Source organism: Gekko japonicus, unplaced genomic scaffold, assembly GCF_001447785.1.
Source record: "Gekko japonicus isolate JY-2015 unplaced genomic scaffold, Gekko_japonicus_V1.1 scaffold491, whole genome shotgun sequence".
Classification (NCBI taxonomy): Eukaryota; Metazoa; Chordata; class Lepidosauria; order Squamata; family Gekkonidae; genus Gekko; species Gekko japonicus.
The window spans coordinates 552,953-569,930 of record NW_015174857.1 but is presented as its reverse complement, the minus strand read 5'-3'; the positions used below and the strand labels follow the sequence as shown (position 1 = coordinate 569,930).

The following is a 16,978-nucleotide window of genomic DNA, read 5'->3' as shown; positions in this document are numbered from 1 at the left end:
GATAAACAGTATCATTTTAGGCATTTGTGCAAGAGAATCATATTACTGGTGCTTAAACAGTTTTTCCTCTCTCTTTTTTTAAATCTTAATCCATCTTAAACCAGTGGAGCAGAAATATTTAAAAATGTTTCATTTCAAGCAGAGTGCATAATAAATTGCAATAATTGTAATGTGCCATAAATCCCAGAGCCTATGCATTTTGCATTTGATTCAGGATTGAGGTCAGGAAATTTGGAGAAATTTAAAGAAAATGATTCATCAGTCCTTTTGTTCTGTTGGCCAGGGTCCCAGGATTCTTGAGCTGTGCCCAGCTGACAAGCTTTTGAAGATGGCACAATAACAGTTCAGTGATGCCTGACCATGACAGCACAGCCCTCTTAAGCAGGCAAACCAAGAGAAGAAGAGTTGACATTGGAGTGAAAAGGACGGTAGGGACAGCATCTGCATTTTTTGCAAAGGCAAGAGCGTCATTTTTTAGTGCCATGAATCCCCAAGGTTCAGAGCAGGATGTTGAGTATTCAGTGGTGCAGCATGCAGATGGGGAGAAGTCAAATGTGCTCCGCAAGCTGCTGAAGAGGGCAAACTCATATGAAGATGCCATGATGCCTTTTCCAGGAGCAACCATAATTTCCCAGCTGCTGAAAAATAACATGAACAAAAATGGTGGCACCGAGCCCAGTTTTCAAGCCAGTGGTCTCTCCAGCACAGGCTCAGAAGTACATCAGGAGGATGTGTGCAGCAACTCTTCAAGAGACAGCCCCCAGGAGTGTCTTTCCCCTTTTGGCAGGCCTACGATAAGCCAGTTTGATATGGATCGGTTATGTGATGAGCACCTGAGAGCTAAGCGTGCCCGGGTTGAGAATATCATTCGGGGGATGAGCCATTCCCCAAGCGTGGCATTAAGGGGCAATGAAAACGAAAGAGAGATGGCTCCACAGTCTGTGAGTCCCCGAGAAAGTTATAGAGAAAATAAACGCAAGCAAAAGCTGCCTCAACAGCAGCAGCAGAGTTTCCAGCAGCTGGTTTCAGCCAGGAAAGAACAGAAGCGAGAGGAGCGCAGACAGCTGAAACAGCAGCTGGAGGACATGCAGAAACAGCTGCGCCAGCTGCAAGAAAAGTTTTACCAAATCTATGACAGCACAGATTCTGAAAATGATGAAGATACCGGTAACCTGTCTGAAGACAGTCTGCGTTCAGAAATGCTGGATGCCAGAGCGAGAGATTCTGTGGGCAGGTCAGATAATGAAATGTGCGAATTAGATCCAGGGCAATTCATTGATCGTGCAAGGGCTCTGATCAGAGAACAGGAGATAGCAGAACACAAACCCAGAAAAGATGGCTCAAAAGATAAAGAGCACGGGCCAAACTCTTTTCACCCAGAAGGCAAACATCTGGCTGAGACACTGAAGCAGGAACTGAACACTGCCATGTCTCAGGTTGTGGACACAGTGGTCAAGGTTTTCTCTTCTAAACCTGCCCGCCAACTTCCTCAGGTCTTCCCGCCTCTTCAGATCCCCCAAGCAAGATTTGCCGTGAATGGAGAAAACCACAACTTCCACACAGCCAACCAGCGGCTCCAGTGTTTTGGTGATGTCATCATTCCAAACCCACTAGACACCTTTGGCAATGTGCCACTGCCTAATTCCACAGACCAAACAGAAGCACTGCCCCTAGTTGTCCGCAAAAACTCATCTGACCAGTCTGCCTCGGCCCCCCCACCTGGCAGCCACCATGCTGCTCTCCATCAGTCTCCGCTGTCTGCTACCACGGGCTTCACTTCATCTTCTTTCCGCCACCCATTTCCACTTCCTCTTATGGCATACCCATTTCAGAATCCCTTAGGTGCTCCTTCTGCCTCCTTTCCAGGGAAAGACAGAGCTTCCCCAGAATCCTTAGATTTAACAAGGGAGACCACAAGTCTGAGGACCAAGATGTCATCGCACCATATGAACCATCATCCTTGTTCACCAGCACACCCGCCCAGCAACGCCGAAAGCCTCTCTATATCTCTCATCAAGTCTGAGTGTGGTGATCTACAAGATATTTCGGAAATCTCACCTTACTCGGGGAGTGCGATATCCTTTTCAGTACAAAGCTTATATCTCACATGATTCATTTTCGTTTGCTTGGTAACGGGTTACTTGGAGGGGCGGGTTGAGAAAAGATATATACCTAATACCCATTGTTTCTACAGCTGATGTTGCTGTCTAATGGTATCTAAGGCGAATATTTAAATCCTGCGCTAAACAGTAAACTGCTGCTTACTGGTGGCTCACATCTGTACTTTTCCTGACTCATTTTTAGGAAATACTGTATGAGAGTTGCCAGACTCCAGGTGGGGCCTGGAGATAGCCCAGAATTAAAACTGATATCCAGACTACAAAGATCAGTTCCCCTAGAGAAAATGACTGCTTTGGAGGGTGGACTCTATGACAGTATACTGCGCTGAGATGTCTTCCCAGGCGCTGCTCTCCTCAGGTTCCACCCCTGAATCTCCAGGAATTTCCCCACTTGCAGTTGGCAACCCTAGAACAGACAAGCTTGGTTGTTTCAGAGGCATTTGATAAAAAGTTTGACTTCACAGGAAGTTTTAAATTTTTTGATGTATCTGTGGAAGCACCTTACTCTGGCCGATAGGTATAGGGTAGGGTAAACATTTGAGGGCATGCTGTGGTACCAAGAGGTAATGAGTCTGCCTTGATTTTGATTTCACTGGCAGATAAGTCCTGCTCTGCTCTGGGCCTGCTAAACCTCAAGTGTAGATGTTAGTTTGGTAGCTGTTGGCTTCTGATAGATCAGTTGTCTTAAGGAGAACATTCTGATCATGTGAACTCCATTTCTGTCAAACGGCTACAAGCTTGTGAGTTAAATAAGCTTTAGAGCACTTTACCTATGGATGCCACACCTCCCGCTATAGTGGGAGACCTCCCAGCATCCCTGCTTTTTGCCCACCAGTGCCATAGGCACTAGCATGAGGAAATTGAAGGGATGGAGCGCAAGCTGGCAAGTTGACGTTGCTTCAAGTAAAAACTGGAATTGACACTGTGGACAGTCTAACATTTACACACACACAAAAACCACTCTATGGCAAAATGGTAAAGTTTTGTAAACACTAGAGTGTCTAAAGAATCACTTCTGTTTTTTACCAGAATTGATGTCACACACTGGTGTGCCAGGCCCCACCTCCAAATTTCTCCCAGGAGTTGCTGGCTGCAGCCTGGTAGACCTATTGGGTTACATGAAATGTTTAATTCTAGTGTGTTTAAATACCATTTATGCTGGTAAAGAAGTCACTAGGAACAGGGAGGCCCATGATTTTAGACTGGTAATAGCTGCTTGGCTTTCCTGAAGAGGAAAGACAATAGTTTTCTTTTGTTCAAACAAAGCTCTATAATGCCACTATTGTGATATTTTCCCAGCCCCCTGTATATGTCACATTGACAATGAAATAATGACATTTGTAAAATAGTCATTTTTACAGGTCTTTGCAGCCACCAAAACACAGGTACTTTTTGCAGAGTTTCTGTTTGGACACATGGAACCTATGCACATATAAACAGCATCCTTTGTGGTCAATAAGTACTATGTACTGAACATGCACAGTCTAGGTGTGGGGCCTACTGCTATGCTCCTGTTCCCCTGGTATGTTGTGTCCAAGCACTGATTGTGCAAAAGGAGCTACCATCCCCTCTCTGTAGGGTTTTCAAAATAATCACACTGACTTTGAATTTAAACAATGCCACTGGTGCTTTCCTTCCAAAGGACAAGTTGTAGACTACAAAATCTCCAGTTTATTTCTTGTGGGTAAATGAACAGGCGCACACACTCACACAAAACAGGTACAGGTACTGATAATATTTAAGCTACATCAAGTCCTCCCCCCCTCACACCCCGAGTCCTGTTCTCAGCTCTTGTGCAGCTGCTGGGTATGCATGGTTAACCTCTGCTCAGCCATACACAGAAATCTTTTGTCCTAACATACAAAAAGCAAATCATTTGGCAAAGCTTGAGAGTACAATTAGATATAAGACTTCAGCTGAATTAATCTTATAGGGCATTGCTTTCTTCTACCATTCTTTCTTTTTAAAGGAAAAAACAACACCCACAATTTTAAAGCTTTAAATAATGTTTTTCTTTTGGTAAAAGAAATGGTGTTTTTTTACCATTAAAAAGATGCATATATTTTCATAATGCCTTTCAGTAATTTACATCTCAGCCCTATGCATGTTGATTTGTGGTAAATTTTATTGAGTCCAATGGTACTTATTTCCTTAAAAGTTAGTTTTAATCCTACACATTTTTTAAAATTCATCTTGCTCATGTAGTCAGCTGTGCTTTATAATTAATGTGAAGACCACGTAAAAACTTGCCAATATTCAGTAAAACTAAATCATTATTTTCTGGTCAGTGAATCCATTTCAGATTCACACCAGTAGGGACCAGATACTGTAGTTGGCTTTACTAATTTATTTATTAGGCCCTGCTTATTCTCCTCTCCCTATTTTATTTTCACAACTCTGTGAGGTAGATTAGACTGACCCAAGGTCATCCAGTAAGCTTTATGGCTGAATGGGATTTGAACCCAATTCTGCCTCATTGTAGTCCAACATTCCATCTACTATAGTACACTTGGAAAGGAAGCAGTCATACCTGAATAAGTATCTCCATTAAGGATGCAAGCTCTGGGTTGGGAAATACCTGGAGATTTTGGGGATGGAGCCTGAGGAGGGTGGGGTTCAGGCAGGGGTATGGTGCCATTGAATTCACCTTCTAGCCTGAGGAGGGTGGGGTTCAGGCAGGGGAGGGCCTTCTGTGGGGTATGGTGCCATTGAATTCACCTTCCAAAACAACAGTTTTCTCCAGGTGAACTGATCTCTTTCACCTGAAGATCAGTTGTAATAGTGTGAGATTTCCAGCTACCACCTGGAGGTTGGCAACCCTAACCCCCCTTTCTTGAATAGTAATACTGGTGAATAGCTAGTAAAGTTATTTTCCCACATTCTCTCTCCACTAAATATAATGGAAGGGCAATAAAATGCCACAAGAATATAGAGGTTTTTAATGCATGGTCCAAAATATGTTACGTTGATTACTATTATAAATGCAAAATAATTTTGTCTAAACACTTGTTTTCCTCCATGATTTCCTTTTCTCCATTTTAGCCTCACAACAATTCTGTGGGGTAGATTAAGCTAAAAGAGAATGACTAGCAGATTGTGGATCTGAACCCAGCTGTCCCAGATTGTCTAGCCCAGGGTCTACAACCCCAAGCAAAATCTCTGTCCAAGCAACTGAGGCACCATTACTAGCAGCATTACTAGACTCAGTGGTGTAGTGGATGCAACAGGCATGGCTTATGCCCATCCTCACTTCTCAGACCTGCACAGCCACCAACAAAGTCTAAGGTGAATCCCTGAGATGCCGGCACTGCAAGAGCTTGGCTTACTCTTAGTGCGCCTGACTCTGTTCTAGGAGTACATGCCTTATTCTCCCCCCTTCTGTTTTTCACCACACCAGCATTTGTTGCTGCGTTTGTTGGGACTTGGGCCAAAAAAAGGTTGCCTAGCCCTGTACTCTATCACAGAACTCTGACCGCTACACAGGGCTATTTTTGGGCAGGAACGCACAGGAACGGCGTTCCGGCTGGCTCCCAAGTTGACCACGCCCAGGAGAAACTCATTAGCATAATAGGCCACACCCAATAGCAGAAATTAGGATTGACTACATTAGGGGTGTGGCCTAACAAGCAAAGGAGTTCCTGCTACAAAAAAGCCCTAGGTTTTGACAACAAACAAGGTAAACAGAATAAGAAGCAAAAGGTGGGTGTGGCTGGATGTCGACACTTCTGGTAATATGGGGGTGCAGCCTAATATGCTAATAAACTATGCTTTCATGGGTGTGGCTGGATATGCTAATGAGTTTCTGCTGTTGGGTGTTGCCTATTATGCTAATGAGTTCCTGCTGGGCTTTTTCTACAAAAAAAGCCCTGCCGCTACATAATGCTGACGCTCTGTGCTTCTAATCAGGGTTGTGTGGTTTTTTGTTTTTGACAAAGTGGTGCCGGAACTCTTAAGGGGGAAATGAAATTTTCAAGCTGCATACTGAAAAATGATGAACTTCAAAACATTTTAAAAATAATTTTGTAGAAGAAGTTCCGGAACTCCATTCCCAGCGCGTTCCCCCAGAAAAAAAGCCCTGCTTCTAACTCAGTTTATTCTATTTTTTTTAAAAGGCCTAATAATAAATTTTACAAGAAACTTGCTTACTCCGGGTACTGTGCTATTGATATGGGCTGTGATCTGGCATACAGAATCTTTTAGCTTGGTAATTCATATTTAACATTCTGTGACAAGAAGTGTCATCCTTGCTTGACATCTTTGGTGGGGCAATGAAATTTGAGCTGCTGCTGACCTCTGGCATTTGTAGTAGCTTCAACAATTTTGTTAATAGGCTCTTAACAGTTATGAAGAACGTGGGATATGGAGATAGAACCTGTTTTGATTTGGCAGAGCTGAATTGTCAAAGGCAGTACTGGGGCACATATTTCGAGCAGTGTGAAGGAAAGAGCATTTTCTATTGAAATACAGTTTAGATGGAGCAAAAATGTGTAGAACATGCAGTCCAGCATTTCCCCCCCAGATCTTCCCCATCTCATAAATCCCAACAGGTCTTGGAACTAAAGAGTCAGTCAACATCTGGTGACTCCTGTGAGTCATTCCCCAGATATATAGAAATATGTCCTATGGGCAGTTTGGTGTAGTGGCCAAGTGCGCAGGCTCTAATCTGGGAGAACCATGTTTGATTCCCCACTCCTCCACTTGCAGCTGCTGGATGATCTTGGGCAAGCCATAGTTCTGTCAGAACTGTTCTTGAAAAGAGCAGTTTCTGTCAGAGCTCTCTCAACCCCACCTACCTCACAGGGTGTCTGCTGTGGGGAGGGGAAAGGGAAAGGAGTTTGTAAGCCGCTCTGAGACTCCGAGTGAAGGGCGGAATATAAATCCAATCTCCTCCTCTTCTCCTCCTCCTCCTCAACACAGTCTGCTCTTAGATAATCCACCAGACTATAGATTGTGTGAGTAAACTATTCACATAGCACTTTTCCATGTACCACCAGTGGTAGGAATCCGCTAATGGAGCTCATATGAGAATGAGCAATTGCCAAGGGAAAAGGCCCCATTATTGGGCTATAAGAACCTGAAAGGCAAGATGGTTTTAGGTGCTAGGGAACTAGTGTTGCCAGGTCCCTCCTGGCAACTGGTGTGGGGTGATGCTTATGGGGAGCATCAAGGAGGCCCAGCCTATGTACAGTGACTGCCCATGTGACCCAGAAGTGATGTCACCACTTCTGAGATGTTGGGGTGACACTGGTATTTTTTGGGGGGGTAAATTTGGTAAATTTGGCTTCTACCACAGAGTTTTTGCCCAAATACCAGAGTGTCCCCCCGATGTCCTGGAAGTGATGATGTCACTTCTAGGTCATGTGGGTGATGCAGCTGGATCTCTATCTTTTTCTGGATGAGTTCCCTCCACCAACTAGCTGATCCACAGCAGGAAGTTGGGGCCTGGAAGCGAGAGACTCCACCATCAGGATCTGGCAAACCTATAGGGAACCAAGATTCAATTCACCTCTTCCATAAATTTTCAGTATAAATTCAAGTAAGTGATTTGAGAATTGTGGCCTCAGTCTTTTTTTTTCTTCCTCTTGTCTGTGTTTCACATTTATTCTCCTGCATTCTATAGTAGTAGGATCCTTAGCTAGATCTGGCTGCAGTTGGAACTATAAGCATAAATCCCAACGAACTTGGCTGGTGCTCTTTTATAGAATCATAGAATGTTAGAGTTGGACGGGACCTTGCAGGTCATCTAGTCCAAATCCCTACACTCTGCAGGAGCATAGCTGAAAGATAGACCTACAACATACCCGAAAGATGGTCATCCAGCCTCTGCTTGAAAACGTCCAGCAAAGGAGCATCCACCACCTCCCGAGGCAGTCTGTTCCACTGCTCAACCACTCTTACAGTTAGGAAGTTTCTCCTGATATTTAGCCAGTAACGACTCCTTTAATTTCCACCCATTAGATCTAGTCTTGCAATCCGGAGCAAGAGAGAATAGATCTGCTCCATCTTCTACATGACAGCCCTTCAAATATTTGAAGACTGCAATCATGTATCCTCTAAGCCTTTTCTTTCCCAGGCTAAACATACCCAACTCTTTCAGCCTTTCCTCATAAGACTTGGATTCCAACCCTCTCACCATCCTGGTTGCCCTCTTCTGGATGCACTCAAGCTTGTCAACATCCTTCCTAAAATGTGGTGCCCAAAACTTGACACAGTACTCCAAGTGAGGCCTGACCATAGCAGAATAGAGTGGAACTAGCACCTCCCGTGATCTGGGCACAATGCTTCTGTTAATGCATCCTAAGATTGCATTAGCTTTCTTTGCAGTCACATCACACTGCAGGCTCATATTTAGCTTGTGATCAACCAGAACTCCTAGATCCCTTTCACATGTGCTGCTGTCAAGCCAAGTCCCTCCCATTCTGTATCGGTGTCTTTGATTTTTTTGTACCTAAGTGTAGGACTTTGCACTTATCTCTATTGAAATTCATTTCATTTGTCTCAGCCCACTGTTCCAGCCTATCTAGATCATTTTGAATCCTGACTCTGTCTTCTTCAGAATTAGCAATCCCACCCAGCTTTGTGTCATCTGCAGATTTGATAAGCATCCCCTCTATGTCTTCCTCCAGGTCATTTATAAAAACATTGAACAACACCAGGCCCAGGACCGAGCCCTGTAGCACTCCACTCGAGACTTCCCTCCACGTAGATGCAGAGCCATTTACGAGCACTCTTTGGGTACAATTTTTCAACCAACCATGAATCCATCCAACAGTTGCACCATCCAGCCCACAGTTAACCAGCTTATCCTCAAGGATATCATGAGAAACTTTTTAATGTTCAATTTAGTCAATGGAAGTGGTGCTGAAAATGAGTTGCAAACTCAAAGTTACTTCATAGTAAAATGCAAATGAAGTATGAATTGTTGATATAATCTTCTGAAACCATAGTATTATGCACTTCTGTTCATTTAATGACTTTAGTAGGCAGGACTATATTTCAGTTTTGAGATGGCACTGGTGGGGCATGTTTTGTTTTAGCATTCCTTCAGTTAGGCTCTAGCAGGATATGCAGGCCATCAATTCGCCCCTTAATATTTCTTGAATAACTATTGCATATGGTCTCCTGTAGTGTCTGATCCATAGCTTTTCCTCCTCCAAACTTGTGCATGTTCTATTTTTAATTCTCCTAGTCAGCCATTATCATAACATGACAGTTTTAGAGGAGCTGAATTGCTGGACTTCACCTGCTCCCTGTTAGTGCCTCTTTAGAAATTAATGATTGATGAAATCATGATTTCAGTATGTGCTGCATTCTCCCTCTATTGCTTCTTTACCACACAAGTTGTGCAGGTCCTGTCTATAATATCACTAGGAAGTTTAAATTTCCTTTGCTGATGAGATGTGGAACACCTTTAATAGGATTCCCAGTTGTCTCCCATCCCTGTTACTGGTCAGATCTACACTTCTTTTGGTTTCATCATTATTATACAAGTTAGCATTCCAAGACAATTTATTGTGCTTGTATGTACCCTATGAGCACATGTTGAAAACATGGTGTATGGATCAATCCCAGTCTGATTCACCATATCCTTTCTCCAGACCCTTTAGTGCTGGCCTCAAATATATTTTTAAAGCAATTATATTTCCACTGGGGCCACTATTTCTAGAATATGCAGCCACTTTATTTTCCAGCAGCTGCCCATTTGTCTGTGTTATCTGGAATTCATCGTCGGCAAAATGAAATGGGAGAGAGGCATGTGAAGGTCTGTTTGTTCTCGACCAGGTTTTTGTTTTTGTTCCTCTTTATTTCACATGGCTGAATATTCATATATAAAGAATGTTTCTTAAGAGCAGCAGTTCTTTCCTTTGGAACAGAAAGCAACATCTGTTTCCTTGGAGAATCCATCCAAGATAAGAACACAAGACTAGCAGATAACAGCCAAGTTCAGGTTTTGGTAGCAAACTAAAGCACAGAACCCTTCCTGGTCTTGGGTTTTTGTTTTTTTTGTATCATACTGTGTTGTTTTGCTTCCCAAATACATCATGCCTTTTCTCTAAAAGGCATCTAACCATTATCATCCTTGTTTGAGGGTGAAGGGAGAGAGTTAATGTTTGTATGCTGCATTAAACAAGATGAGAAGATGCACCTGCACCACGAGTTCCTGCCTTGTTATGAATGTATTGTGTATCTTTGCAAACGAAATATGTTTAATCAAATATTTAAGTTTTTATTCAAATTGCAAAAGAAACAGACAGCCAATTGTTTTTCTGCTTCATCTTCCTTGTCAGGCACCCTCTTTGCATCTCAAGAAAAATAGCCTTGTTCAGCCTCAGGACATTTGCATAGAGAATACTAAAAGCACAACAGTAGATTGTGAGGGAAGGGTGTGTGTTTGGTAGTGTATTAAGATGATCTTCACAGTGGAAGATTGCCACATTTTCCTTCTGAAAGGTGATTTTGTAAAACGCATTAAACTTCTTAAGAACACAGACTTGAGGCAGAATCCCAGTGCCAAAGTCAGGCTGCTTCTGAGGGCAGTCTGGACAAACAAAGCTTTAACAAATGTCAGCATTTTGATCCATTATTCTTTATGAACCAAAGTAAAATTATTTAAGACAAGTGCAAGCCTATTCCATAGCACATTGTTAAATTGAGGGGAAGTTGAATTCAGCTTAGTGTGGCGTCTTTTCAGTCCAGAAGAAGATACACAAGCCTGTTTTGAAAAATTGGGAGTATATTGATGACATTTGGAAGGGTATATTTGGAAACATTTGCTTGTCCTTCAGACTCAAAACTGTTCTACTATATTTTCATTTGACAGGAACCTAGGGCTTTGAAGCAAGATCAAATCAGAGGATGTCAAAGGGCAAGGAATAAAAATAAAAGCTTCATAGAACAAAATTCTTAGGTTTCCAGGCCCAGTATAATTCAAGCAGCTCAACCCCCTCCCCAAATATATCAAATTAGAAGATGCAATCTATATTGTATATGGAAAGCATAATCTGGAAACTGTACATTGTCTGTTTCCTTCCTTCTCCCTCTCACCACTTCCTGTTTCTTACATTTCCCTTTCTCCCGCTGCTGTTTTAAGGAGGGCGGCATTGTGCTTTGTAAATAGACACAACACTCCAGTTCTCAGGTTGTTTGAACACTGTTTTAGGTTCAGCTGCAGCACACAAGTTTCTCTGATCTTTTATGTTCCTGAGCAGATGTCTTTCATTAATTTATGGATTTATCATCTTTTCTTTTCTTTTGCCCTCTCTCTCTCTTTTATTTATTTTTTTACACCTGGCAGCTGGCTCAAGTTTCAGCAGTTATTGTCTATTTTGCATTACACATAGAATTGAATGTCATCTGTCTTCACAAAGCTATGGCGAAGAGAACTGAAGCAAGCCACATGAGCTGCTGGGGCAGAGCCTGTTTGTGTTCTGTTTGCCTTCTCCTGTCTCCCTCCTTCTCCCCCCTCCCATTTTACCTCCTTAATATTTATTTGTGCTCATTTTCTTTCCTGGCCTTGAATGGAGCTTAGCTCGTGTTCAGTACAGCTGTATGTTTACTGAATCTATTCCATCATGAGTCATTGTGCGTGTGTAAGTATCCTGGAAACAGCCAGTGCTTTCTTGGAAGAACAGTCGCTTTTCAGCACAAGCACTTAAAGGGAAAATTAACCAACTGGTCAGCTCGGTTTTTAGCAAGGGGGTCATCTTACTATTGTTTCTTCAGGGTTTGTTAGCTGGTTGCTGTTAGGGATGTTTTTTCAGCTCTAACATCTTTGAAAACTCGTATCAGGGAAGGGAAAATGGCATTTTAAGATTGCAATAAAATTTACAGGTGATGTTTGGGGAAGTAAGAGAGAGGGATTCTGAACATGTTAAGTTTGAAATCCTCGTGCAATACATATTTTGTTAAGTGCTGATAATTTTCTAGCTATTATTGGAGGACACATCCTTTCTTTGCAAATCCTAAATGCAAATTAAATAATTACAGGATCTACTAATGCTACAGTAGTAAGTACAGTTCCTAGAGTATGAGCCCCAACTAATTTGGGGGATTATTGAGAAAGTATACTTAAGACTGCCATGTAAAGCCTTTTGTAAGATTTTTAAATTACATATTGTCATTTCTACTGAAACCAAGAAATATGGACAACCCAAATAAGTCTTTTGGATAATGTATTAGGCCTTGATTCAGATCACCATGAAGCTCTCTAGGCACTCTTAGGCCAGTTACTTTCTCTGCATAACCTACCACACCAGCTTGGTTTGGGATAAAAAGGAAGGAGCTTGGTATACCACTCTGAGCTCCTTCAAAAAAAAAGGGCAGGGTACAAACATTATTATAGAGGCAGGGCTCTTTTTGTAGAAAAAGCCCAGCAGGAACTCATTAGCATAATAGGCCACACCCAACAGCAAGGACTCATTAGCATATTAAGCCACACCCTGATAGCACAGCTCATTAGCCCATTAGGCCACACCACCATCTTACCAGAAGTGTGGTCATCCAGACACACCCACCTTTCCCTTCTTATTCTGTTTACCTTGTTTGTTGTCAAAACCCAGGGCTTTTTTAACTCCTTTGCATGTTAGGCCACACACCCCTAATGCAGCCAATCCTAATGAGTTTCTGCTATTGGGTGTGGCCTAATATGCTAATGAGTTCCTGCTGGGCATGGCCAACTCGGGAGCCAGCCGGAACTCCGTTCCTGTGCGTTCCTGCCCAAAAATAGCCCTGATAGGGGTCATAATTCATCGGGGGCTTCTCTTGGCAGTGCTTTCTAAACTGAATGAGAAATGCCCAAGTGCATCCATTTTCTTCTGCAACTCACATTTGCTTCAGTAGGATCTGCAGAGCAGAAGTTCCCAGTAAATTGAAGCTAATATTCCTAGGTTAACTGCCTCATAATTATCTATTGTGACACATCAGAATTTTCTTAGCAGAATTTTTAGAAGGTTGTTGGTATATTAGTGTGTGTGCATGTGTATGGAGCCAGGCTTCTGCAACACAATTGCATAACAAAGTGGTTTTTTTGTTGGAGAAGTTTTGACTTGTCTCAGATTCTTATCGCTGAGCAATAGGTGACAGCTTGCTACTATTATTTCACTTATGCATTTTGACAGATGGCAGTGCTGAGTGTAATGCTCTTTTAGACTTCTCTATCAGTCTAATGGAGGTAACTGGAGGTTCTTTCAGCTCTTCTTTTGGCACAAGAAGTATGTCAGTCATAAATTATCTTTCTTGTAATCATTAAGAATCTAAGACCAAGAATAAATAAATCAAAGTATAGCAAGCAGACTGCATATATAAATTGGAAGCTTTAAAATTTAATATTTTCTACAGCATTTTGAAATCAAAGCCAATCCTAAACAATTTTTCAACATCCTGGGGGGAGGGAGTTTTGCTATCTATTTTCCTGTGAAGAAATCCCTAAAATACAGTGCTCACTATATTAGTTCTATTAAAAAGAGTGTTATCGTATTACAAAAAATAAATAAAAATCCAGCATCAGCAGGATTTTTTCCCTGGTGAATCATAGAACTTAACATCTTCCTCCCCCCTTAAATTTCAGCCATGTTGTTAAGGGAAGGTGCTTCTGTTTCTGGGTCACTTTGAACTTGCTTGACCTTTCTTCCCCACTACACTTGTTATTAAATAAGTGACATATTTGTGTGTGTGTTGATTGTTTTTAAGGGAAACAGCCCGCTAAGAAGCTACTGGAAGCTCTCTTAATTGACCTTGTGGGGGCCACATTGATTTTTGTCACGTGCATCTTCATTTCTGATAAATTATAAAGCCATTCATTTGCTGGGGAAATGGCAGGGCCAGCCTGCTGCACAGATGTGACCAAAACGGCCCTAGCACATAGTACACAAAGGAGTGCCAAGAAGCCACGGGAAGAAGGGGGGGGGGAATCTGTCTAGATGGTTATGGTTAGCTCCACATTCCCTTGGGAACTCTTTTAGTTGTTTCTGTTTATAGATCTGAAGGTAATGATGTTTGCAGGATAAATAGTCTCCTCACAGGGTAAGTGCCCGTGTATTGATCTGTGTACCTCAAGTTATCGATTTATTAGCCCCAAATGCTTGGAGGGTGCATGTGTCTTACGAGGTAAAGTATTTTGAAAAAGAAGAGAAGTTCTAACCCTTTCTGTTAGAAAAGCCAATTCTTGAGGCGTTGCAGTGATGCACTTGAGCAACTGAGATTTTGAAACTCAAGGTGCAATTGATGATATGCAAGAAAAGCATTTTTAAAAAATTTGTACTGTTAGCCAAATTTGATATGTGATCTATGTGTTACTCCGGGGAAAAAGATATCTAGAGGGAAACCTTCCGGTAAGAGGTGTCTTTTTGCTGCACATGCATTGTGTGTTTGTTTCCTTAGCAACAAGGTGCAAGCAAATTCTAACCTGAAAAAAATTCTGCCACCAACCCAAAGAGCCCAGTGGGAGGTCCATTCCTATGCAGTTTTAGTTGGAAGTAAGTTCACAGTGTTCAATGACCATTGCTCCCAAGTAAGTGCACCTAGGATTGCAACCCATTTAAGATGTCACTTTGCATATCCAGTTTCACTTGTTCTTTGTTGTTGTTCAGTCGCACAGTCGAGTCCGACTCTTCGCGACCCCATGGACTTGTTCTTAGGTAATTGCAATTATAAGGAGCTGCAAACACAATGTTACTTTTGGCAATCTAGACTTTACTGTCCCTAAATATCAAGCATCAGTTGCAAGCCAAGCATTTTTCCTTAACTACTTTCATCCTACATGCAGGAAGGGTTATCGCCTAATCACTTGAAAAAGGCCAAGCTCATGTTCTTTTATACCCGGTACCCAAGTTCCAATATGCTGAAAACGTACTTCTCAGATGTAAAGGTAGGAAAAACCCTTACTTTTCATCTCTGCTTTGCATGTTTTAACCCCCTGAATGCTAATTTAAATTTATTTTGCTAATTATTTTGTTGGCAAACTTATTAACTTTTAATTTTTGCAATGACAATATCCTGTGTTTGATTTTGTGAGCTAGCGCTCTCTCTCTCTCTCTCTCTCTCTCTCTCTCTCTCTCTCTCTCTCTCTCTCTGGTGTTGGTTCTGCTTTATCTTTTTTTCTCTTTTAGCCATATAAGAACATGGGGGGGGGATATCACTGCAAATTGTTTAACACAATTGGATGGCACGGTTTTGCATCTGTGAAATTTTTACTGGTGGCATTAGCGTACTATCCAAGATCATTTTGGAGAGCATTTTCAAAGTGCTCCTTCAATTGTTCCATTGCAGGCGGTTTCCTCATGTTCTGCTTACATTAGTGCCCACTGTAGAGCCCCCTTTTTCTTTCCATCAAAAAAGAAACACGACATTGAAATTCTCTGTGCAGTAGCTGCTTAAAAACAAAAGTGATGATTGTCTCTTATTTACAACTTAATTTGTTGTTGATGCAGAGTACACTGAACATAAGGAGGATGAATAAACTGACAGATTCAGGCCACATTATTCAAATGAGGATATGAAAGCTGTCGACATACAGCTGCATCCTCCCTCATTCTACAGAATATTAGGACCTCGAGATTTTTTTAAAGTAATTGTTCCTTCACATCAACTTGATTTTTTTTGTGTTAATCATCTAAGTTTTTTAAAACATAGTTTGGGTTTCAATTATTATAATGACACACATGGTATCATTTGGTAAGCCTTCTAAAATAAACATCATATTAGTTTAAATTTGCTGAGTTAAATTCTTCTCATCCTATCTTTTTTTGTCCCACCCACACTCCAGTTCTCCACAAACTTTACTCATGCTGTGGCAAACCGCATGCCATGTTTTCATTTTGTTTTTAAGTGGGACTTCTGTGAAAAGAACATTGCGGTCACTTTCTTCTAATTTCCTAGGATCTTTGGAAGGTGTATTGTTATTAATTGGCTTTTTACTCAATGATGCATCAACTCAAGGACCAAGGTGTAATTTATGTCAACCATTGCCAGCCCCACAGATTGTATTTTTTCTTCTTCTTTGTGGTCTGTGTTTTGTACGGTACACACAGTCATTTTTTCCTCCCCCTCCCACTAGACTGTGAGCTGGTTTTGCAGGCTTCCTGAAAACTTAAAAGACCTGTTTGACTAGAAGATCAGGGGACAGTGAATGTGTGCACTGCTGTCAACAACAGCTTGGTCATAGGTTTTTTGAGTCTCTGAAAATGATACTCTCTGTATACAGCCTTATGCCTTCCCAGTAACCTGCTGTGAATCATGCAGTGGACTAGGCTTGCTAACCTCTGTAGTCTACAGACATCATTTCTCTATGGCATTGTAAGGTAACCCAGTAAGGTTCCTCCTTTCTTAAAACCCATCCCTCCTCAGAGTATACCCTCAAATCTCCAGGAATTTCCCAACCCAAATATGGCAACCCTAAGTGGACCAAGGAAAATCAGTGCTTCTACAGCAGTACTCCCTGCAATGCAACAATGTAAAGGACCACTGTGGAGACGGGAGCCACTGGTACAGCTTGACCACCGCATGGCTTGAGAGGATCTCATGAGGGTTCTCTACCATTTTTTTTCCCCTCTGGTGGATGCTAATGCAGACAGCTTTACAGAAAAGTCGTAGTATTTAGTGCCTGTTGTCTTTTTTAGCATGTGACAACCGAACTCGGTCTTCTTACAATGTTGCCAAGTTATATGAAATATTTTGATGTTATGCCAACTTATATTTATATAGCATCATTCATCCAGAAGAAGCCCAAAGTGCTTTACAAACAGCCAATATAGGGATCATTCACCCACCACTGAAAGGCAGCCACTTCCGTGGTGGAAGGCAACAGCCATTCGGGGTCAGCAACATCACACACCAGTAGATGTAAATATTAGATACATTCC

The 16,978-nt window shown here is 41.9% G+C and overlaps 1 protein-coding gene across 1 annotated transcript in view; it reads left to right on the top strand.

The window, feature by feature from the left end:
- The first annotated feature begins 350 nt into the window (after window positions 1-350).
- Window positions 351-16,978, top strand: part of PROX1 (prospero homeobox 1) — a 64,624-nt gene continuing 47,996 nt past the window's right edge. The window contains exons 1-2 of the mRNA XM_015424632.1: window positions 351-2,075; window positions 14,878-14,985. Coding sequence (XP_015280118.1) covers window positions 351-2,075; window positions 14,878-14,985 — 1,833 coding nt within the window. The remainder of the gene's footprint in view (window positions 2,076-14,877; window positions 14,986-16,978) is intronic.